This window comes from Lynx canadensis, chromosome B2 (genome assembly GCF_007474595.2).
Source record: "Lynx canadensis isolate LIC74 chromosome B2, mLynCan4.pri.v2, whole genome shotgun sequence".
In the NCBI taxonomy this organism is placed as follows: domain Eukaryota; kingdom Metazoa; phylum Chordata; class Mammalia; order Carnivora; family Felidae; genus Lynx; species Lynx canadensis.
The window spans coordinates 57945553-57971070 of NC_044307.1; the positions used below are offsets into that span (position 1 = coordinate 57945553).

The following is a 25518-nucleotide window of genomic DNA, read 5'->3' on the forward strand; positions in this document are numbered from 1 at the left end:
TCAGAAGATTCAAAAGATTGAGATAACCTGATTTCAGCTTTGAAATTCTATGATTTGAAGAGAGTTTTGAAAATTTTATTTCCATAATTGCTCAGGATATGCTTTAATTGTTCTATTACAAAAGCTCCTGACCATTTTCCCCTATGACTATTTAGAGGTGGGATGTTCTTGTGTTCCCTTTTCTCATTCTCTCTCCATTAGTTCAGGACCTTCCATGGAAAACAGTGAAATGCAGGACCAGAACACTCAGAATACAGCTCATACAGACCCATGGGAAAAGGGGCAGGTGGTTGGGAGAGATCCAGCATCAGGCACTGGAGGAGGGTCATGGCAATGGTCTGGTGGCACTAGGAAGGTTGGAGATGGTTAACAGTGTAATTTCTGGCAGGTGAGCAGAACACCCATTGGTCAAGGCAGAGCTTAAGGTAGGTGGAGGCAAGAGATCTGTCCACAGGATGGAGGGACCCAAATATATCATCTAATTTCTGAAAGATGTGTTTGTGAACCTTATTACTGAGGTTTGCAGGTGGGAAACTGAGGCAAGAACTTCTGCTTGCAGGAAGAACCTAAGGCCTGATAGAAGAGGTTTAATCATGGGGCAAAAAGCAGAAGCGAGTCCTTGAACATAGACGAATTTTGTTGTGAGTATTCACAATCTCCCCCTCCTACATTTGTAAGAGTCATAGGCTGTATGCTCCCTTGGTTTCTGTTGTTAGGCTAAGCAAGGTAAAGGAGACAAAGATCTGCAGGGGTGTGGGTTTCCAGATAGCCTAGGGAGATAGGTTTCCAAAGGCACTGGAAAGTGGAAGACAGAAATATTATTTAGAGGTACTTGAACTCTACCTGTGCTTTTCTAATGAGTCTGCCATGGGCCCTGAGCTGGGTTATTTTGGGGAGCTCCTTAGGTGAGTATAATATTGCAGCCAGGGTTGAGAGTCACTGTGTTAAGTGCCATATCATTGCCTAAACATGCTGGGAACTCAGCAAATCTCATTTTCCCTCTCTCAGGTGACTTCTTCCCACCTGCAATGTTGCACTGGGTTAGCTGGGTTATAGATTTAAAATAGGAAGAAGTCCCAGGAGAAAACAGATTCAGGAAGGCAGTAAGGCAGAAATTGGAGAAAAACCACAATTAGAGATTGGAGAAATCTTTCAGGCAGCAGTTGGACTTTAGAAGACACAGGGAAAGAAGGCTGAAGACAGAATTGTAAGAGACTTTTCTGTGGGCTGTGAATAGGGATCTTTTTGAGGCATTCTAGTGGGCATCTGAATTGTCTTTTCAATTGTTCAGATTTTTGGGCGGGAGACGGTATTTTGCCAATGGAACTGGTGGTAGGAGCGTAATTTATTTCAGCCATATCCTTCTCTTTTTTCTGTCTTGTTGCCATTCTTCTTCCTCGAGTCATGGAAAGCCTCTATCATGCCAGGTACAACATGACCCTCCAGGTCCTCACAGCCTGGCTGGGAGGAGATGGGAAAATTTTCTCCTGTGCCATGGAGATCAGAGGAGGAGCAGCATGGGGGCAGCCATTATGTGAACAGCCATGTCCCAGGGAATACAAGTAGGGGTGCCCCAACAGGTAGGGAGAAGTGTAGCCAGGGAGTTAATCAAACTGTCAAGCAGATGATAGCATCTTATTTACATACGATGGGGCCATCAGGGTTGTTTTCCTTTTCTCTGACACATCTTCCCCTTTGGACCTTTCCTCAATTGTAATCCCTGATGGTGGGTAATGGTGTAGGTAAGAGAAAGGAAAGCAGCTAACTACCATTGCTGGTGCCTGGAAGGTGAACGTTATTTAGGGAGTTGGAAGTGCTCTAGGGTGATTTTTTGCAAACCTGGAAGTCCATCACAATCACTCAAGGAGCTCATCAGAAATAGATTCTAGGGATGTCTGGGTGGCTCAGTCGGTTAAGTGTTTGACTTTTGATTTAGGCTCAGGTCATGATCTCTTGGTTTGTGAGTTTGAGCCTTGCGTTGGGCTCCCTCTCTCTCTGCCCCTCCCCTGCTCATGCTCTCTCTCTCTCTCTCTCTCTCTCTCTCTCTCTCAAAATAAATAAATAAACTTAAAAGAACCCAGAAATAGATTCTAGACTTACTTTATGCCCCTGTGTGAGAATCTTTGGTGCTAAGTCCTGGAAGTGTGTGTGTGTGAGTGTGTGTGTGTGTGTGTGTGTGTGTGTGTGTATTTTTAACAGCCTTTCCATCTGTTTATGAAGCCTGACTAATATTAATAACTCTAGGAGGGCCACGTCACATGACCCATCTGTCACATTGGGCTTTGTGTTCAGAAGGGCCTCATGTTTGTTTTAATGCTCTGTTGTCACTTTTTGAAAATCTTTGAGCTGAAGGTTAGGTCCATGTGACAACAAAGCATGAGTGGAAACAGAGGCATTACATACATGCAAATGCATGTTTGTTGTTTCTTGCCACCCCATTCACATGTAGTGTTTGTAAACAGAATCCCCCCAATACTGGGAGTTCAGTGAGACTCAAAATGAGTAACAAGGTAAGTGTGTTGCTTCTAAAGACTGAGTAGGGATGCTGCTGACCCACCAAGAGATTATGCACACAGCCTGAACCACAACTTGCTTCCAGCATGGAAAGGCAATGGTGATCTCAGAAACTTGAAAGACCAAGGAGCTTAGCCTTCCTTTCTTATTTTCATTACTTCTCTGCATTGGCTAATCACTTACACTGAAAATGGTGACATCAAAGGAACAGGAGAGAGAGGGAAGCCCATAGATACCTTTCTTTTCAGTCTTTCCTCACACACCAGGAGGCCGAGGGGAAAGAGTGTGGACAGAATGTGGGTGTATCAAGAAGTGAAATAAAGACAATTGACTTAATTTTGTGCAGCTTCTCTAGAGTTCCGGCAAGAAAGAAATATACATGCAGGCATAAGCTCTAAAATGCCAACTGCATAATTTTGGTGATTCTGCATATGAGTTACATGGTTTTATATTTGCATTTTAAACTGACATAAATAGCAACTAAAAGACACCATAAAGGTTGAGAGACCACTGAGGTAAAGAAGTGCTTTCATTACCTTTTTTTTAAGTTTATTTATTTTGAGAGAGAGAGAGGGAGAGAGAGAGAGAGAGAGAGAGAGAGAGAGAGAGAGAGAGAAAGAGAGAGAGAGAGAGGTTGGGGCAGAGAGGAAGAGAGAATCCCAAGCACTTAATAGTGCAGAGCATGATGTGGGACTGGAACTCACAAACTGCGAGATCAGGATCTGAGCTGAAATCAAGAATTGGACGCTCAACTAAACCACCTAGGTACCCCTTTAATTACCTTTTAATGGCATTTTTTCTTTCCTTTTTCAACAAGGGACCCTGAATATTCATTCTCCAATGGGCCCCACAAATTACACAGCCTTGCCTGAGGGGGCCCTTTGTTGCCTTCATAAAACAAACTGGGAAAGAAGAGAAATGAAAACAAGATTGACCGTGCATCTGAGGCTGTTGGGAGGCTTTTTTAGGTAGATGAGACGTTGAGACTTGTGGGGGCAGATCTGCCTTGGGGTTTGTGGGGTGACGCTGATGCACACGTGGATCCTTAAAGGTCACATAGCTGCTAAGTGGTGCTCTTAACCATTGTCCGCGTAGCAGAGAAAGAGAAGTATGTGTCTGGCTGGAGCTCTGCCCATCACTAACCCTTCCTGAATGTTCCTCTCTGAGGAATAAAAGGAATAATAATTATCTCTTAGGAGTTTTCTAAGGATTCAGTGATATTTAATGTGTAGGTATCAGCACAGTGCCAACCTAGCACATAGTAACTTCTCAATAGATTCAGGTTTTTTTCTTTTCCCCTTGACTATTTCCTGATCTTAGCTTTGTGTATCCCATTTTCTTCTGCTGCTTCATTAATACAAAGCCTGGGAAGCAGGACTCCTGGTTCCTGGTCCGTGACCCCAAAGGGAAAACAGTAGAATTTTTCTTTTTTCTTCTTCCTAAAGCTATAGCCCTGATTGCCTCAGTCCATTACTCTGATCTAATTACAATTTTTTGGAGGGTCAACAATGGAGGTGAAGTGAAGTGACCTAAAGGTATGGTTTGTTAGCGTCCATTTATATGTCTTATGTCACTTTCCTGTAACTTAGTGAAGTGAAAATTTCTTGCCTTCAAGCACATAATATAAACAATGACATATTTCAAACAACCACCACTAACTGCATCCTCAAATTTAAGTGTTCCTTTATGACATTATTCTCTGAGTAGCTTTGAAGAATATATGGGCAATTTCTATTTTTACATTTGCCAATTCACCAAGTTACAGATGATATTTGGCATTGATACTATTAGATAGAGATTTTTAGTGATCGACACAGTGAGTTTCTTCATGAAAAGAATTGGAACTGAGCTCACTTGGCATGCACAACACAAAGCTAGTGAATCTTAATGAAACCAGGCTTAGGAAGAAGATTTTCAGACAAAGCAAGGGATATTTGTTGGATATTACTCAGGAGCTGGTGCTAAGAAGGAAGGATTTAGCGAGATTATGTTTTGCAAGTGATAAAGGGGAGGAAGGAAACAAGAGGAGAAGACTTTGGATGAATAGTAGTTAAGAATAACAAGATCTAGGAAGTGAATAAAAATCCTTTTAGAATGTACAGGAAAAAAAAAAAAAAAAACCCAAACCAAACAAACGTGGTCTCTCATTGGCTAGAAAGAAGAGTCATAACTCAATTCCACAAATATTGTTAAGCAGAGGGCTTTGGAGTGGGTATATTGTGGTGAGCCATATTAAGCATTGTAACAACTCATAGTATTGCTTATAAGAAATGTCATGGGGAAAGAAGATGAGACACTGGTCAGAAGAGCATCCAGCCTCATAATGGACAGAGAATAGTGACTTAGCAACAGAAGCAAGGACTTAGTCTAAGTGAAGAGAGGGATGGTAGCCAGGGTAACAATGATGAAAAATGGAAACAAAGGAATGCTTGTGCACTGTTGGTGGGATATAAATTGGTGCAACCACTGTGAAAAACAGTGTGGAGTTTCCTCAAAAAATTAAAAATAGAAATACCATAAAACCCAGTAATTCCACTAGTGGGTATTTATCCAAAGAAAATGAAAACACTAATTTGAAAAGATACATACACCCCAGGTTTACTGAATCACTATTTACAATAGTCACGATATGGAGGTGTCCATTGATATATATACATCAGGGAGTAAGTGGGGAGTAAATGGGGAGATGGGAAAGATGGGTGAAGGGGAGTGGGAGGTACAGGCTTGCGGTTATGGGATGAATAAGTCATCAGGATGTAAGGTACAGTGTAGGGAATACAGTCAATGGTTTTGTAATAGCGTTGTATGGTGACAGATGGCATCTACACTTGTGGACGTACCATAACGTATGAATCCTATGAATTGTATGAGTCACTATGTTGCACATCTGAAACTAATGTACATTGTGTATCCAATATACTTCAATTTAAAAAAAATGGAAACAAGGTGAAGGATGCTGCCATGGATATTCTGGAAGGAAAGATCAAAGAGGCTGAATTTTACTGGATTTGTCTGTTTGTAGCTTGTTTTTAAACCTAAAGGTTTTACTATTTATATCAGCAGTTCTCCAACATGGCTGGAGCATACCAGTACAGCCTCTGATTAACTGGAAAATATGGGCAGGAAGGGGAAATTTATTATATAGGAGAAAGGAAGGGTATCAAATGTTTCAGATAGTAAGCTCAGGAGAAATACAGGTCACTTTAATCTGAAGGAAAAAGAGAGGGACAAAAACAGAGAGAAAATAGGCAGAACTTTGTAGCACTCCTACACACCATATGGTAATTGTAATGGAATTTTAATGAGAAAAAACATGTAGGTTAAGTAACAGTAACAGTTATTAGAGTTGGGCTAATCAACTTCACCTTGAAGGAAGACCTGAAGAAGAGTAGCTAGTGGTTGGAACTATTGATTCACCAACAAAGTCCTTAAAAGGAGGAATAAGACTCATGTATAAAAGAACCAACTGAAGCCTATGCATTGGAGAGAATTGCTGGGAGCACCTGTCCTGTTGTTTCTTCTGCTGATTCTGGTCAGTCACTGTCTGTTGTAAATCATAGATCTGCATGAGCATGTGCTCTCACTTGGTCTGCTTAGAAGGATACCCCAGAAATTAGACCCTGGGAAGAGGCAGAAGCTCACTCTCAGGTGCCCTGGTGAAGGTTCAGCACTGTGGGAGGGTTGTTCCTCGGATTCTTGGGCTGTTCCTTGGTTCTTCTGAGGGCGCATATTGGGAGTCTAAAACATTTATAGAGACAGTGCTGTAAAATCCCTGCATATTTCGGTGCTCACCAGTTAACCTAAAGGTTACCATTGAGACTTTTAATGTCACAGAAGGATGAGAATTCTTGTTCAGATGTCAAACAATCTTTTAATTCCAACAGAAAAAAACTTTCTGAAGTATGTCATTTATGATGAAATTTTGATTTATTATTAGAGAAAGAGTGATTGTGATTTGTTCTTTCTTCAAACTATTCTTCCAATATGGTGAAGTATTATCATGTACTAAATCTAATGGTAATGTACTTGGAACCCACAGAAGTAAGAAGTGCCCCAGGTATCACAAGGGCAGGAGAGTTTAATCTTGGGCTCCTTGCTAATAGAACCTCTGGCTACTCATTTCCTCTTGTCTCTCTCTTTCAAAAAAATGGCGATGATAATACTAACACAGGATTGTCTCTAGTAATGACTTAAAGTTTTTTATAAGATCTTTGCAAATGGACTCAGAAATTGTAAGTGACAAGTGGATTTCTCCTCTCCCTTCTTCCTTTCCTGTTCTGAGTGAAAGAAGAGATGGGAGAGGAGCCACCAAGATGATTCTGTTTCCTTCTGTTCCAGTGAACCCTGCTTGGTGAACAGTTCCTGATTCCTGTGGGAGTTCCCTCTGAGAAGCCAGACCTTCGGTACAGATGCTTTGTGAGCATATTTGACTATTATTCCAGGGCCTGTAAAGCTTTTAGATTTCTGAAAGAAGGAAGCTGCTTTTTAATAAAATATTCTTGACATTGGTGCACAATGGTGCTGACACAGAGACACCAAGATAAACTTAACAAAGCTTTGGTGGACTGTTCACATGGTCATGAGCATGTATCTTCAGGTTTCGGAGAAGCTAAATTAGATATGAATGAAGAGTTAGATTGGGTAGGATTGATTTTAGGAAAAAAAAATGGAACAAGCTTATGAAATTAGAATTGAAGCTAATGTGATGCAAAGCAAAAAATATATCTAGGCTGATATGTGAGAAATAAGACTCAAAAGAATGAAAGTGTCACCTATTGGAACAATTCACATTGAGTAGTGGAAGATTCTAGACCTTCAAGCCATTTTTACTCCATATTCAGTGACAGTGTCTGCTTTAGTGAGTGCTAAACTACAATTAGGATGTGACTGGAACACACATTCTCGGTTTATCTTAAGATCGGTACGGTACAGCTTTATGGTGGCAAACTCTTAGCTTCCTGTTCTGTTGATATGACCATTAAAGTAAGGATATTCTAGCATTTATAAAGCATCAGAACCATGCTTTCTGATAGCCATGTCCACGATGCTTCTTTGTTAGCTATTGTGTACAATGGAGACCACGTAGTTTCTACTTTAGGGGATTAGATGATTAAAATGTGGGCAATGTAAACTGTCTACTGTTTGTGGCCAAATCAGGATGCTGTCCTGGCTTCCAGCAGTGCTGGTGAACAGACAGTGAGGTCAGGATGATAGTAACAACAAATGCAACGCTGTGCTCAGAGTACATGAAAATGTGATAAAATGCATATCCTGAGGCTACATATGGCACATATTTTTCTGTGTTTTGAATAAAAAGACCTGAGACTAGAAAAAGTGGGAAGTCTGGATCTCTCTTGCTGTTTGCTGTCAGAGATGAGAACATGAAAATAAAGGATGTAAACACCAGTTTGTGGGTAGACTTGAATTTCCATAAGGTGTTTGCTTCTTGGAAGTGTAGAACAAACAGTGAAGATGTGGGCTTATAGGTGACTGATTTGCACTTGGCCCCTCCTCTTTTTTTGCCCTCTGGATGTTCTTCTATATCAAGGTTACCTCCATTGAACTATGCTTAAACAAACATTCCTTTCCATTATGTATATACATATATATATACACATAAAGGGGGGATTTGCAAGGATCTACATATTTTTGTCATTTTCAATGCCGTTTAAGCACTGGTCAAATGTGACAATTTTCATGTATTTCTAAGTCAGTAAAGGGAATTAGTTTAGTGTGTTTTTTTGGACAGTCTTAAGAACTCAAAATATGTAATAACCTAGACAATGTTGACATTATGGTCCAGGATATTTAATTTCATGAAAGTTAAGATTTGATAGTTTGAGGTTGTCAGGAAGAAATTCTCACAATTTCTAGTCACTATGATGTGATTACAGAGGAAAATAATGAACATTTTTCTATAGTAAAAAATATCGGAGATGAGCATACACTGTCAGTTGTGTTACAAGATGCCTCAGTACTATGGAGTTGGGAGATGTGTAACATTAAGGAATTGGCTACAACCTGCTCTCTCATTCATCAGGCATCTTCCTTCTGCCCGATCTGAATCAAGGCTCTATAAAAAACAGGCTGAGCTGATTAGATTTTGTGACACTCCCCCTTTCATTTTTCTTTTTCTCTCCCGTAGATGACATTCATTTCATTTTTCCCCCCAGAAAAACATCAAGCAATATTTATGTGCTCTTATTTCTGTTACAGTTAATAACCAAGGGCTTGAAGTAAATAAGAAATTAGTTGGCATGAAATATAAGGTAACCTTTCATAGTTAATTACTGCAGCATAGAAGACCTACATCCAGGGACTGACATAAAGCTATGCACACAAAGCACTTAGGTACATAGATCAAATATCCAGGGAGTTAAATATTTGTGTTCTGAAAATTTCTACCACTGTATGATACCTTTGAAATATAGGCTAATGTTAAGATTTTATCTTGCATTTCAAGGAGGTGAAGAGAGACAGGTGGGCCCCTTCCACCCTTTATTTAGGTCCTACCTTCTTCACTACAATCCACATCAATCTTGATATACAGTATTACAAACTGACCAGGATAGACTCTGTCTTCAGAGAGTCTTTCAGTTAGTGGGAGAATCAATAAGCACGTAATTATTGATTTCTCACACAGTACAATCATGTGAATGATACAGTTGAGGATTCAAAAGATATTAAAGACATGGATTGTCCAAAAGGAATTTAAGATTAATCTTGCTGATGGACAAGATTAAGATTATGAAATTGCCACTATTCTAATGTTTTTGATTTATGAATATGGTAGCTTCATATGATTTGGAGTAGTGATTATGAATGGCAAGGCATAATTATCATGGGATATAAACTACAAATTCTATATAGGCTCTGTGTGGATAGGCTATAAGGAGACCCAAATTCATCAGAGGATGTTGCACAGTATTGGAAAAGGTAGAGAGAACTGTGCTGGGCATTCCAGGCAAAGGAAGCTGTGAAGGTAGGGTGAGAGGGGGTGATGGACCTCAGATGGAAGAAACTGGCCGCTTACATAGAGTGCTGAGCTGGGGACTAGCTCGGCTCAGGCTGGGAGAGAACAGACCTAGGGATGCCAGCCAGTGGGGCTGCTCCAGCACTATTTGTAGGGGATTGGTTGAAATGGAAGGTACAGGGGTGCCTGGGTGGCTTAAACAGTTAAGCCTCCGACTTTGACTCAGGTCATGATCTCACGGTTCGTGGGTTTGAGCCCTGTGTTGGGCTCTGTGCTGACAGCTCAGAGCCTGGAGGCTGCTTCAGATTCTGTGTTTCCCTCTCTCTCTGCCCCTCCCCACTCATGCTCACTCTCTCTCTCTCTCTCTCTCTGTCTCTCTGTCTCTCTCTCTCTCAAAAATAAACATTAAAAAAAGAAAGAAATGGAAGGCACAGAATAAGAAACACACCAATGGGAACAGATTTTTCTGACTGGTCTACTTGAACCAGAGTTCTACTTTCTAAATTCCATCTTTTGTATCAGTTATGTACCTCTCTTCATTCAGTGATGGCTGTGTTTCAGACTCTGTGATGGATGCTGTGTATACCAGACGTGGTTTCTTAACTCTGATTTAGTATTGTTGGTTAACAAATTTTAAGTATGTCTGTTGTGACTCCCTGAATCGACTATAAGTTTTGGTGTAACAGGGACCATGGATTTTTGCATTTATTCTTTCAAAAACTGTAATGAGTGTCTGTATGTGACAGCCATCCTTGGTATAAAAAAGAGAAGCCACTGTTCTGGTTCCCAAAGAGATCCAGACAGTTAAAATAAGATAGGATAATCATTACCAGCAAACTGCAGTGACATCAATTCTTAAATTTTCCTGGAAGGGTTAAAGACTTCAAAGAAGAGTGATCTTTTGAGCTGAGGCTTAAAGGATAGAAGTGTTTTGGAGGCATGAAAATGAAGTGTGGACGGCCCAGGGAGGTGGAACGGCCTGGTCAAAAGCTCACACATGGAGGACACAATGACATGATGCAGAATGTACACATGTACCTACTACTGCTGGGTGCAGGGTGGAATGAGAGAAAATGAGATTGTGCAAATAGACAGGGGCTGGATAAACGTCTGTGCATATTATGCAAAGGATCTTAGCTGGTACATTGTGAAGAAGCATGGTGATTAAGCAAGATCAGTTTGGATCTGAATGTGAGAACAATCCCCGGTAGCAGGCGGGGAATAGAGAGGAAGGAGGATGGGCGTGACTGGGCAGGGAGACTGGGAAGAAGGTTATTGCTGTTGTAACAGTCTGTGATAGACTAAGCACAATGAGGAGAAGAAAGAATAAAGAAGGAGAGAATACAAAAAGCAGCAAATGGGAGGTAAAATGGACAGACTTTAGTGTTTGATGGAACAGGGGAGACAAAATGTAAAGACAAGGACCTTTCCTGTCTTATTACTAAGTGTATCTCCAGCACCTAGAAGAATGCCTCATCTAGGCTCTCAGCAAATATTTGTCAAAATGAATTAAAGGGAGAAATCCAGATGGTTCCTGGGTTTCTAGTTGAAGCAGACTGTTTACTATGGCAGTTGCCAACCGAAGAGATACAGGAGGGGAAGACAATGTATTCACCTGTTGGCCACTGTGGGGCATGTTGGTGGTTTCCAGAAGAGCCAAACTATAAGACATACATTATAAGGGAGTGGGGGGTATGGAAGGAAGAAGAGCTAATAAGAGAAATGACAAATATGACTGCAGAAACATAGGAATAGAGTTAGGTTAGGTTAGAATCACAAGTTGAGTGAGGCATTTTCAAGCTGAAATGTTTGACAGGGTAATTTGTCCAGAGAATTCAATGAGAATGAAGTCTGGCAAAATCAGTGCTCAGCTTTGGAGAACTCAGGGAGGAATATCATCAGTGTTGGGAAATGAAGGTCCTTTGCCTTTTTGTGTGGATGTGTCAGAGATTACAGGTTGGTTTACATTTCCTTTATATAAACTCTGTGGCTCTGTGCATCTTTGAACCTGAGAAAGATAAAGGCAGCATACAAAATGGTGATTTTAGTAGTAACAACCAAAAAGCAGGTCAGAGATTGATGTTACTAAATAAGAAAAATACCTAAATGTGGACATAATACTGTTAAAAACAATGACTTAGACCATAGTCTCTTATACAGAATAGACAATTGCAAATAGTATTAATAGTAATCATAGTAATTGTTTTTTAAGTTTATTTGTTTATTTTTGAGAGAGAGAAAGCAAGCAGGGGAGGGGCAGAGACAGAAGGAGAGAGAGAATTCCAAGCAGGCTCTGTGCTGTCAGTGTAGAGCCCTACACGGGGCTCAATCTCACGAACTGTGATATCATGGCCTGAGCAAAACCAAGAGCCGGATGCTTAAACGACTGAGCCACCCAAGCATCCAATAATTATGTTTTAAAGTAATGTGTCTTTCTTTAATTAATAACTTTATGCAACATAATGATGAATCATCCCAACATATGACATAATGAGCAATAATGACTTATCTTAGTCATTCTCCATATATGGTCTAATTTAGCTGGTCCCTACAGGTTTTGAGTAGTTGCTCTCAAATATTAGTTACATAAAAAGCACTTAATGTGCTTGATAAAATTCTATCTTTTGATTCAAGAGGGTTTGAGAATTAGTATTTTAACAAACACCCTCATGTGATTCTGACACAGGCGTGAAGAGGTCCTACTTAGAGAAACATGGCCTTAAAAAAAGCTCTTTAGTGCTACTTTCATTTTTTAAGCTGGTGTTCTTGCTCCCTCACGTGGTCCAGTGCAGAATTGCATATTTCAGAATCCTCATTTTCACTCCTTAGAAGATAGAGCTCCACAATATATCTACCTATTATCTAGCCTTTATTTAGCCTTTCTATAAACCTAAAAATGCAAGCACAGAGTGAACATTCAGGTCCTTACATGTAAAGTAGATGACTACAGAAGACCAAAAAAATGTCATATGAAAGCTTCCACAATTTACAAATGCTGTGGCCAAAACATTGCTTTGTCTGTTTTTTTTTTTGTTTGTTTGTTTGTTTTTGTTTTTGTTTTTTTTTTTTTTGAGAATTTTAAAGGAATCTCTGTAGAAGAGTACTGAAGAGTTACTTGGTGGGAGCATTTTCATGGACCCAGTGTTTATTCTTTACTTGGTTCTCCCTTTGCATCTTCCAGGATTTAGAAGATTTGTTTTTAAAATGAGACAGACCCAGGGTCTTCCCTGTTCATTTGAATTTTTCATCTGCCAGTATTTTTTTTGGGGGGGAGGGAGGTGAGGAGGTGCCAATTAAGAGGATATAATTGATAAACATGTGATGAAGGATGTATGGAATAAAGAGGGGTAAAAACTCCTTCTTATTTCCCTTTCTTCCTCCCTGCCTTCTAGCAGTCATTCAACAGATATTTATTAAAACCACCTAAGAGGCTTTATGGGTGATGTAGTGATAACGGGACACCATTTTTATGAACGAGAAGAGAAATTTAGTAAACCAAAGTTTGTAATAAAGGGTCTGTGCTCTAAATGTAGGGCAGGCTATCAATGCTCAGAGGCAGGGGAGATGGATGGAAGGGGTGGGAGAAGGGTAGCCATTGGGGAAATCCTAATGCAGAAGATGGCATCTGAACTGGAAGCCCCCAAGAATGGTTACTTTTTAAAACCTTTGTGCAACTGTATTGTTGTCTTACATATCATACAATTATCTGTTTTTATGGTGGGTCTTCTATTCATTTATTCAATACTGCTCGTGTGTTAGCCAGTGTGCTAAGTGTGGGTATATAAAGTTGGGGATTGTCTTGTCTCTGTCCACATAGAGCTCCCATTCTAGTAGTGGAGACTGACAAAAATAAACTATACAAAAAATAGATTAAAGAATTATAAATTAAGGCATAGACTTTGAAGAAAATACACAAGAAGCTGGGGTACAGGATAACTTGGATGCCGTATGATAATCTCTGTTCTGAAGATGGCTGGGGAAGGCCTCCCTGAGAAAATGGAAGCTGTCATGTTTACTGAGTCCAATTCTATTTTAAAAACTTTTCTTATATCAACTATGTTAAGCCTCACAACTCCACTGGAGAATGTGCCATTACTAAACCCATTTGAAAAGTGAAGAAACTGAGGCACAGAGACATTAAGGAACTTGACACATAATTTGTAAGTGGTGGAGACTGGATCCAAGTCTACACATCCAGGCCCCACAGGCTGCTCAGAGCCATCTCCTGTCAAGGCAGAGGAAAGAGCCTGCACAACATCTCTGAGACAGGCAAGCACTTGGTAGTTCAGGTTCTGGGAGAAGATCTGCAGGAGACGAATGAAGAGACAGAGAGAGCTTGAGGTTGGAGACAGAGACATGGGTCTGGTCCTACTCTCTGAGAACAGGGTAAGGAGGTCTAGACTGCATTTTAAGTACAGTGGAAAGTCACAGGTGGGTTTTAACCAAGGTTTTTAAAAAAGTAACTCTTGGTGCAACTTGGAGAATGGACTACAGGCAGGAGACGTGGTGGGGGGACTAGTTTGGAGGAGGTCATACAGTTTGGCAGTAGAGGTGGAGAAGAGATTCAAACAGACTTTGGAGGTGGAATGAATAGCACTTCACATGATAGAGAGCCCCCGCTGCATCCTTCCAGAAGTGGCTGGAGGCGGACACACCACCCTTCACTTGGAGTGTGGGCTCTTTTCAGCCATGTGCTAACACAGAGCCCAATTTTCAGCATTAGAGACAGTCACTAAATGAATTGAAAACAACAGAATATGAGAGCACTTAAGTAGCTCAGTTGGTTGAGCATCCGACTTCGGCTCAGGTCATGATCTCAAGGGTTTGTGGGTTTGAGCCGCATGTTGGGCTCTCTGCTGTCAGTGTGGAGCCCACTTCAGATTCTCTGTCTCCCTCTCTCTGCCCCTTCCCCGTTCTCTCTCTCAAAAATAAACATTAGAAAAAAAAAAGAGAACAGAATATGTTATTTACCCTAGCAAAATAGAAAAAATGGTTCAGAGAGAGGTCTTTTTCTGGTGTAGTATGTTGATTTCACAGATGAGAATACTGAACTCGGAGAAGGTAGGTGCTTAATTGCTTAACTAGTCAGCTGCTGACTTGGGAGTAAAATATATGTGCTTTTCCTTGATCCCACACATGCATAACTTATTTCTATTTGTTTCTACTTGAGACAGACAAATTTAACTTACAAGTTGATTTCCCACCAATTCTAGGGCAATGGATTACTTTATTACAGGCCGAGCACTTTGTTAATTACTTACTTCTTTAATTTGGAACGGTTTCCTTTGAAGGCAACCATTCCCATTTTACAACACATGGTGAAATGATATTCTTGTTGGGCAATGCCCTTCTCTCCTTATGTATGGAAAAGGAAGACACAGGAAAGGACAAATCAATAAGCTCACCTCTCACGTGACTTACTCACCATCTCTACCCTCATGTTTGCCTGTAGGAATTCTTGCCCTTGATTATAAGAAGTAGCCCTGGTGTGAAGAGGGCTTCAGAAAGGGTCAGGGAACTTCGGAACACTGGACTACAAGGAAACTGCTCGAGGCAGAAAACATGAGGAGACTGCATTTAGGCAAATGTCTCCTTTATCCACAGCCAATTAGGGTATCCACGAAGAATTTCGTATTCTGAAAGGAGCTAAGCAAGTCCTAGAGGGTTCAATTAATCTTACCATGGCCCTTCTGTCCAGTGAAAAATATTAAGTTATTTTGCAGTGCTGAGTGATTATTTGCCAGCTGAAACTTCAAGTGGAATTCATAATCGAAGCCGATGTCTGGGATCCGTGAATAAGCCAGGAATGAAGTGTATCCAAAGGCATCTGTGCCACTGAACCTGGGCTGAGTAATATTAACAGCTGTGGAAAAACCCAAACCAAATAGTTAAAATAAACCTGCACACGTACTTGTAAAAGGAGGGCAATGTTTTGCTGATGCATCTGGCCGGATAGGCTGTTTACTATCACATTAATGAGACTTAAGTGCCCTTCAGCATTGAGCAACTAAGTGACTCAATGGGGAATTTCAAAACCAGAACAAAGAAAGTGCAGTGTTTTGAGATCCTGTATATAACCCTTTCCCTTGCATTGCCTTCCTACATAATGAAGTATTTACTTAAAAAGCAAAGCCCTATATTGTAGGGTAATTTTAGAAATAAGAAAGATCAGCAGCAGCCAAAGTATTTGCCAAGGTGCTTTGTAAATATGATTTGGCATTCAAACACTGGCTATGACTTAAACAGGAATTCACAGCTTGACACAAACTGTGCTTTTCTAATCCTGCACTTCTGGAAGAGACAATGCCATACGTCGGGGTGGGAAAGGCAAGAGATGGGCAGGAAACAGATCAGTTTCCATCACCATATTGTTAATGACCAAAACTTTTAAGTAGAAATCTTTGTTTAAAAAAGTATGTTTATTCTTACTCTGTTAAGATGCTTGTTACAAAATGAAAGCATAGACTTCAATAGGACTGATACTGTAGGGAGATTTAGTAGAAACAGGAAATGGTTAAAAACGAAGTTCAAGAGCCAGTGTGGACAAAACAGAATTTAATTGAGAGGTACTGCTAACCAGCTAGGCTCTTTTCGTCCTGCCTCTAATCTTCTTGTCTCCAACTTTGCTCTTTTATTGCTGTTTTGTTTGTAAATAGTCCCAACTGGTTTTTATTTCCCCTCTCCGAGAGGACTATAGGAAACAGGAAGGGGCTTTTGATCCCGATCCCTGTCTGTTAGGGATGGTATTCCTGGATAAAAAGATGTTCCTAGGATTTATTTTTATTAGTTTGAGACAGCTTGATAGAGGGAAGAACTCCTTATTTTGATTACCTTATATTGCTCCTTTCTCAAGAGATATTGGCTCTCCCGGGAAGTTGTAAAACTAGAAGTTTTATAAGCCTTAAGAAATATCCTCACTCTGGTGATGCTTAAAACAAAAGAGCTTGTTATGTCTGGTTATAATTGTTTAAACAGCAAATAACTGTACTATCCTGAGGAAAGTGATCCTACTTATTGGAGGCTTTTATTTCTGTTTGTTTCATGTAACCATTCAAGTAGGGTAATGTGTGGAATCAGCCGAATAAGAATTTGCTAAAATCTTATCAGTTTCTTCCTTGGGATGCGTGGTCTCTGATGTTATTTTTCCTCAAAAGTCACCAGAATCTGAAGCAAGAATTTGAGACATATCACATCTTATCTTTATTTTTTAGCTAATGAAGTAATATATAGTTTGTATTCCAGAGACATTAAAGCTGTTCCTATCCGGGATTTCCCTTGGGGTAGTATCGTACATATAGTAGTTGAAGGACATGAAATGTACTGGCATTGAAACAAGATACAAAACTAACAGAGTTTTATGTTGCCATTAAAAACAATAGAATTCAACTACACTTGATACTAAAATAGAGGAATTTTTAAAAAAAAATTTCTTCTTGTTAACAATTTACAACTCGGTCTACTTAAAGTCTTAGTACATTTAGGTTAGATCAAGAGATGTACATCTCAGATGCACCTCACTGTCAGATGCTGTGCTAGATGCTGGTAACACAAAGATAATAAAGCATGATCTCAAATCCCAAGGAACTAGTGTGTGGTCAATTAATTTATCCAAATGAACTGGATGGAAAGTGGAGTTGAAAGGTGATAAGAAGCAATTCACCTGGCAGATAAAAAGGAAAGATCATTTCAGGTAGAAAGAACAGCATGTTTCCAGGTGGGGAGGCCCAAACAGCATGTCATAGAGTATACAATTTTAGAATGAAGTATAAAAAGGAAAAGTAGAAGCGAATGTAATGAGATAGACAGGGGTCAAATTATGAAGGGCTTGATATTTTCTCTACAATCTTTAAGTGGTTGGGCTATGGTCAGAGTTGCCTTTTAGAAATGTCATCTAGTGATGCAATGTGAAAGTTGGATTAGATGGAGAGAGCTGGAGGACCAAACTTGGTTAAGAATGAAATTAGGGGCACACCTGGGTGGCTCAGTCTGTTAAATGCCTGACTTCAGCTCAGGTCATTGTGGGTTCAAGCCCTGCATCAGGCTCTGTGCTGACAGCTCAGAGCCTGGACCCTGCTTTGGATTCTGTGTCTCCCTCTCTCGATCTCTCCGCTCCTCCTCCCCTGCTTATGCTCTCTCTCTTTCAAAAATAAATAAATGTTAACAAAAGTTAAAAAAAAAAAGAATGAAATTAGGACTTTGATGACACCAAGAAATATAACAATGAGTTAAGCTTACACTGAGTTGTAGATGTGAGGAAATTTACAGGTCATTCAAAAAATAAGGGAATGTGTGATATTTATATGAACAGTGAATAGAAATGTGACACAATTTCATACAACTGAAAAGAAATGTGACACAATTTCAAATACTGAAAAGAAGTATAATGTATACTGAAGACTGAGGATAACCATGCCCACAGGAATGGATCTGTCACTTCCCCCGGCATTTCTTAGTCTAACGCTACACTGTCAAATAATGTAGCAACTCACCACATGTGGCTGTTGTGCACCTGAGCTGTGGCTCAGCTGACTGAGATGGGCTTAGTATGGAGAAAAGAATGTGAAATATCTTATTAGTAACATTTTATATGCATTAGATATTGGGTTAAATAAAATATATTATTAAAATGAATTTCACCTCTTTTTACTTTTAAAAATGTGGCTACTAAAAAACAAAATTATAGAGGTAGCATTCAACTGAATAGCACTGCAGAGAGAACCACATATCAGAGAGAGGCAGGTGAGATGTTCTCTAAACCCTTAGTTGTGATTTACTTCAAGGCGCTTTGTCTTGTGGCAACTCTGAGCCTGTGAAAAGATAGGGCTTCTAAGGGAAAGAATAGGAATCAGGAGAAGGGGCCAAGGAATGTCTAGCCCACTTGTGAAGAGTCCCCTGTGTCCTCATGCGCACTGTCTCCATTACACTTGATCAGGCAGGAGAACACCGAGGGACCCAGATTAGAAAAAGAGGGCATTCAACTTTACAAATGATTCTTTCCAGTTCTTGAAAGTAAACCCTTTATGATCTTCAACCAGGCAACATTTGGTTAATTTGATTACTCTATTACACAAATTCCCAGATCAGACTTCTAGAAGTGTCAGTCGTCATCAAATCAGTAGATTGAACAGATTGTAATGAGAATATTTTAGGGCTATTAAATGAATTTTTTTCTTTTGTAATCCCTAGTTGCCTCATGGTCTCCATATGTGAACTTCTGCATTTTTTTTTTTTCAGTTCTCTTAAAGTTACAGCAATAGATTGGGACCCTGAGGAAGGAAGGGGGATGCTGGGATTTGAGCTAAATATTAATTATTTAGTGTGTGGAAGAAGGGAGCAAAATCAGTAACAGCAGATTGGGATGTTTCAGGCAGTCGAAAAGTCTTATGTATCTCAACATCACCTAGGGTCATTAAAAATTCTACAAACCTTCAATGATGGGGGAATGTCATAATCTTTTTTATAATATAGCACTTGGTTGTAGGCTCAATGTAGAATCTTTGCACAACATATTACATTATGCTTACAGAATACATTTTAGCAAAAATTACCATAATAGAAAGGTACAAACTTCTGTCTTCTAGAAAATTTGCCACGGCAAAATTTTCTCATTCCCAATCAGGACAGAGAAATGATGCATTGTTGTTTTGAATGCAACTGTATTTTTCTCTCTTTTTAGAATGTTTATTTTTGAGAGAGAGAGAGAGCGAGTCGAGGAGGGGCAGAGAGAGAGGGGGACAGAGGATCCCAGGTTGGCTCCACTCTGACAGCAGAGAGCCTGATGTGGGGCTCAAACTCACAAACCGTGAGATCATGACCTGAGCCTAAGTCAGACGCTCAATGGACTGAGCCACCCAGGTGCCCCTGTATTTTGTTCTTTAAAAAATATTTTGTAGTTAGTTCTTTATCTGGATTATCAATGTTTTATGCATAGAAGTGACCAAGAAGAGCTACTGGAAGGTGGGTAGAAGACACATATGGAGCTCAGATTGCAGAACACCTTTCAACTCTGCAATCAGTGATGCCTCCTGAAGCCCACTGGCTGGCAGTGACACATGAGGTACTAATATCACCTCACATTTTGAGGAGAGGCCACTGGAGACAGCCGGCTCAGACTCGATTTTGGATTTCCTCACTTTCTATGTAAATTTGAGCAAGTTAACTTCTCTGTTTTAGTTTCTTTGTCTCTAAAATGAGGATAGTTAAGAGTATCCAAATTTTGTGTGAAGAATGAGAAAAGCATGTGGCTTTAGGAAACACATCTGAGCTAACCACAAATCTCCAGTGGGCAAGCCTCTTGTGCATTCTCTGCCGTCCTTTTGACATTTTCCCAATTGAGTCACTAAGGCAACTAATTTACACCTCCTCTTTCCCCCTCTAACATCTAACATTCAACGTCTCTCAATTAACGATCTTGCTTCTTATTGAGAAAAATAAACTCAGAACAGAGAACTACCCCATCTTTCCACCATCAAATCTTCCCCATCTCAAATCTTTCATTTTAATCCATGTGTTCTGCCTTCTCTCTGGTTACAAAGCTGCTTGCCTGGATATTGGATCCATCCCTCATTTACTCAAGGACGTTGTTTCAGCAATTCTTTCCCATTTCCCAGGAGACACCAAACTCTTATTCTCTATTGAACTAAACATGCTAAAATATCTCCATCTGAAAAAACTGCTTTTCTCAACTCCACATTCCTCAGAAAAACAACTACTCCTTGTTTTTCTGCTCATCATTCTAGTAAGGCTCTTCTAAAGAGTATCTGTGTTGAGTTTTTCTTCTCTGCTCTTTCTTTTCTTCCTTCCTTTTCTTTCTTCCTTCCTTTTTTTTTTTTCTTTCTTTTTTTCTTTTTTTCTTTCTTTTTTTCTTTCTTTTTTTTTTTTTTTTTTTTTTTTTTTTCCCCCCCCCCCCCCCCCCCCCCCCGTTTCTTTCCCATTCACTCTTGATTTTATTGCAGTCAGGTTAGCATCTCTCTTTCCTTTGAAATTTCTTATGTGAAGGTCACCAGTGACCACCAACTTTTTACATTCGGTGCCAATTCTCTGTTTCCTTCTTATTCAATGTCTCAGGAGCAGCTGACATAGTTGATTATTTCTTTCTCTTGAAATGCTTTCATCTTTCCTCCCAACCAAATCTCTTCCCCAGTCTTCTCTTTGTTCAGAACAAAAACTTATCATAATCTAAATTGTTTCTGTCTCTGCCATCCCAACCAGTTGACTGGAAAATCCAGCTTATTTTCAAAATATATCTTCACTACTTCTCATCACCTCCATCAATACCACAAAGTCCACCGCACTATACACTCTAGCCTGGACTACTATTTGCTTCTTAACTGGTCTCCTTTGCCACCTTTGTCCCAGGCAGTCTTGTTTTCATATTGAAGCTAGTGTGAACTTTTAAATATTAATTGAACATTTAAAAGTCCTCTAGTGTTTTCACTTTCAACCCCAACTCTTTAGCATACCCTCAAATCCCCACTCTCCGAATTTATTTTATGCCCATTTCTTCTTGCTCATTCTGCTCCAACCTTGCTAACCTCTTTGTGTTTCTTAAGCAAACCAAACACGCTTCCAGCTCAGGCCTTCTGCTCCTCTAGTTTCTAATGCCTGGAACATATTCTCCCCCCAAAGATGCATGGCTTGCTCCCTCACTTCCTTCAAGACTCTGTATAATTATCTGCTTTTCACAGGGGTCTTCTTTGACCATCCTATTAAACTATTAATTCCTCCTACCCCTATCACTCTCCTGTTCTTTATCCTGCTCTGCTTATTACAGCCTAATTACATAATATGCTATTTGTTCATCTTTTACTGTTTCTCTCCCCAGTTAGATTTTAGGGCTCATCAAGGCAGAGAGCTTGCCTGTCCTTTGCCAACTCCAGGGTGTACAACAGTGCGGGGCGCAAGTGGGGATGGGATGCATCTTTTTTTTTAAATTTTTTTTAATGTTTATTTATTTTTGAGACAGAGAGAGACAGAGCATGAGCAGGGGAGGGGCAGAGAGACAGGGAGGCACAGAATCTGAAGCAGGCTCCAGGCTCGGAGCTGTCAGCACAGAGCCCGACACGGGGCTCAAACTCACAGACTGTGAGATCATTGACCTGAGCTGAAGTTGGACGGTTAACCGACTGAGCCACCCAGGTGCCCCCATGCATCTTTATCAAATGGTTGGGTGGGTACATACAAAGAGCTTACCATGGTGTTGAAAAAACAGTGACACTGATAATGCTATTTTTCTGCTGTTAATGTTTATTTAATATCTTATGTTTATGTTCTTATGTCATTAAAGAAGGAATTGGATCTGCTGGAATAGAAACAGAATTTCTGTACCATCACCAACGCTAACCGTTGCTTGTTTCAATTCTTTTTTTCATTTTCTAGTGATTTGCTTCTAAAGAATAAGAATATTTCTGGATTTTTACAAAGATATTAGCATCTTAATTCTTCAAGTGTGGGCAAAAATTCAAATAATATATTCCATACTGATACTGAAAATCAAGGAAGAGACCCCCAACTTCACAAATCAGTTGTTTTTCATAACTGAGTAAATATAACTACAGTATCATAAATTTTTTTCTTTTAGGGGCACCTGGATGGCTCAGTTGGTTAAGTGTCTGACTTCAGCTCAGGTCATGATCTCGCAGTTTGTGAGTTCGAGCCCCACATCAGGCTCTGGGCTGACAGCTTGCTCAGAGCCTGGAGCCTGCTTCAGATTCTGTGTCTCCCCTCTCTCTGCCCCTCCCATGCTCATGCTCTGTCTCTCTCTGTCTCTCAATAATAAATAAACGTTAAAAAATTTTTTTCTTTTAAAATTGCTTTATGTTTAATATTTGATAATAATGTCTTTTTGAACTTATAAGATAAAAATACTAATTATGTTTCTTGGGGAAATTGATAGTTTTTCACAGAAATTTTTGACTTTTACATAACACTTGATCTTAGCCGAAAGGCCAAGAAGTGATGACTTTTACATAAAAAATATCTATATGATTCCATCACAATCTTGTTTAAAATTTAACAAAATGGACTTGAGAAAAGTTCCTTAAGTTTATTAAAGAATTCTTAAAAAGGTACAGTGTTTTCAGGATAAGCTGTCCTGTCTAAATCTATTTTTCTGAAATAAAGCTCATTGTTTTAGTTTTATACAAATACAAGAGACAAAAAGAAAACTAAATAAAGCAGTGGTTGATTTTTACTTGGCTTCTGTTTTCTATATGGGCTGTTGTAGATAACCTTTAGCAGACTGGACACGAGGGAGCGCTGACTAGTGAAAATGCAATTCAGTTCTTCCTCCTCTATTATGTATTTTAATGAAGCAAGCAGATGGTAGATGGATTTTCCCCTGGAAACTGCTGATTTGAAAGACTTCAGTATGCCAATTTTGCAAGCATGGTGTTTAGCAGCATTGACTACTTCGAAATATACATTTAACATTGCCAGGAAAAAATTCATATACCCTTAGGCAGATGGATACAGTTGCAAAAATACAAGACTACTGCTTGCAACTCCAGCTTTTTTTGTAGATTTGGGTGTAAACATTTTTCTTCTCCCTTTGTTCTAACCTCTTAGTAAGACAGCAATAGATTTAGCACCATATCCTGCATAAATGCAATTAGGTTATAAAATTATATATATGATCGCCGTGGTTTCTATTTCTGTTGTTAAATAAGCTCCTTGTCAAGTATGCTTCTACACTGCTCAGCATTAACATTTAGAAATAAAAAAGTGGTAATCTACAAATGTGATTTTCATTTAAAGGGAAGAGAAAAGTAAGTCTCTTCTGAGGTGTTATTAACAGTATAGGTGATGGTGACTTGTATAGAAAACATACACTTACCTATTCTTTCTGAACTCAAGATAACACTCAATACCTGAATAAAGTCAAGCTCTCTATTCAATGGATACAGTATTCAGTCCACCCTCAGGTAAAAACATGAAATAAATATCATTGGTTGAGTGCCAATTCCTGCTTATACTAAATCATTCAAACATTCTGTGTAGATACAGAATTCCACCATTCTCGCTTCTCCATCTAATTGTCAGAGAAAAGTTAAGAACAAACAGAATTTTACATAAATGTAGGAAAACTGATGAAAATGTGGAGCATCATTATGTCCACAAGCAAAAGAAATGGTAAATGATCAGAATCCAAAGCAGCACATTCTTTTTCGATGCATAATTCTTAGAAATTAGTGCCATCTTCTGGCTTCTCAAAGTACTGCTTTCAACACAAACCAGATAAAGGTAGCAATTTTACAGTACCATGAAATGTCAAAAAAGAAGAAAAATCTCCAAAAGATATAGGTCACATTGTAGATCTGCGTTACAGTTTGTGGCATAAACATTGACAATGGTGTCAGGTATCACGTATCTATCATTCACATTACATAAACAATGCAGATTTGTACTGGATTAAAACATGCTTTGTAGTTTATTCTAATAAAGTAAAATTCCCAGATATCACACATATGGAATATTTAAGAACTGATATGCTTGGAACACTTTTCTCATTCCTAATTCATGTGTGTCTTCATGTTAACGGATTTTTAGTTAAGAAATTAAGAAACATCGAGGTTGGAGTGGGTCATCATTCACGTTCAGTGAAAATTTTTAAATACCTTTTAATCTATTATTTTTAAAGTCATGGATATATAAACACATTTTTATATACTCCAAAATAATAAAAATAATAGCAATGATACTATCTACTATGTTCTAGTTGCCCTCTCTGAATTATTTTATTTCTCATAGTACCCCAATGAGATTTCTTACTCTTATATTCCTATCTTAAGACGAAGAAACTGAGGCTCAGAGAGGTGAAGTCACACAGCTAAAAAATGGCAGTCAGGATTTGAATACCAACACATTTGACTGCAAATCAAATGCATATTTGCATTCAAATGTGTTGGTAATGATCTTTCTTTCTAACGATGGCTGTGTTTTTTTTAATGATGGCTGGGATATTCATGACATTGGTTGATTAAAAGCTATTGGTAGATATTTATATTATTGACGTTTGTTCCCAAATGGACTTCATACAAATTTATCTTATTTCCTTCCCCAAGTCTTGGGCCATGAACTCATGAAAATTGATAGTAATCTTATATTCTCTCTTCCATATTTAATAGAAATGTGAATACATTTAATTGCCTTGCAGAGCCAACCAGTTAACTGGTACTCAAAATATATAAGTGAATTTATCAATAGATAAGTTTTGTTAAGAGCTTAATTATTTACCAGATGTAGAAAATATAAGTGAAAAACAGTGGTTAAAGATCAGTGTGTTTCTAAAGGTTTCTAAATGTTTGAATGCACACACATATACACACACATGTATTCCAGATAATTAACTAAAATTTACATTTTGTTTTGATCTTTTGTAGAAACAGTTTAGGAGAAGCAAAATATAACAGGGATTAATTTATTAAAATGATAAGGCTGATGTACTCTGTGAGAAAGAGAAAAGAAAGGAATTTGTGCTAGAGATACTAACAGGAAACTATTTTTAAGACATCTGTGATTTAGCTGTTAAAGTGCTAGAAAAAAGCAGCAGCATACTGCAAAATACTAACTTATTTCTGGGGACCACAATACATGACGTTTCAAATGCATATAATAATAGGAAGATTTTATGCCAACAAATATGGCATGAAAGATTATTCTAAGTCATATTACTAATAAAACAAAGAAAACTCATCAGCCATAATTTGTGAGGTTTAAACTTTGTATACGAGTATTATTATTTTTAAATGGAAACATTTTGTTAAATATATAAGCCTCAAGACTTCATGTACTAATAGTAAGCAGGTGTCTAATTCAAACTATAATGGTATGAACAAAACTACAAAAAAGGATTAGAAGATTAAGAATTAGAGACGAGTATGCAAACAAAAATCAGGAAAAATAATGAAATAAAATATCTTATTTGTTATAGCATGAAATATCTGGAATAAACCTTTATTAGGTTTCTTAATGGTGATGGTCTACAGAAACCAATCCTGTCTATTCTAGGCAGGAAAGGACTTTATGGGCAG

General features: G+C 38.9%; 1 protein-coding gene across 1 annotated transcript in view; it reads right to left on the reverse strand.

Moving 5' to 3' along the window:
• Positions 1–25518, reverse strand: part of EYS (eyes shut homolog) — a 1650074-nt gene that overhangs the window by 71821 nt on the left and 1552735 nt on the right. The window contains exon 36 of the mRNA XM_030315776.1: positions 15168–15350. Coding sequence (XP_030171636.1) covers positions 15168–15350 — 183 coding nt within the window. The remainder of the gene's footprint in view (positions 1–15167; positions 15351–25518) is intronic.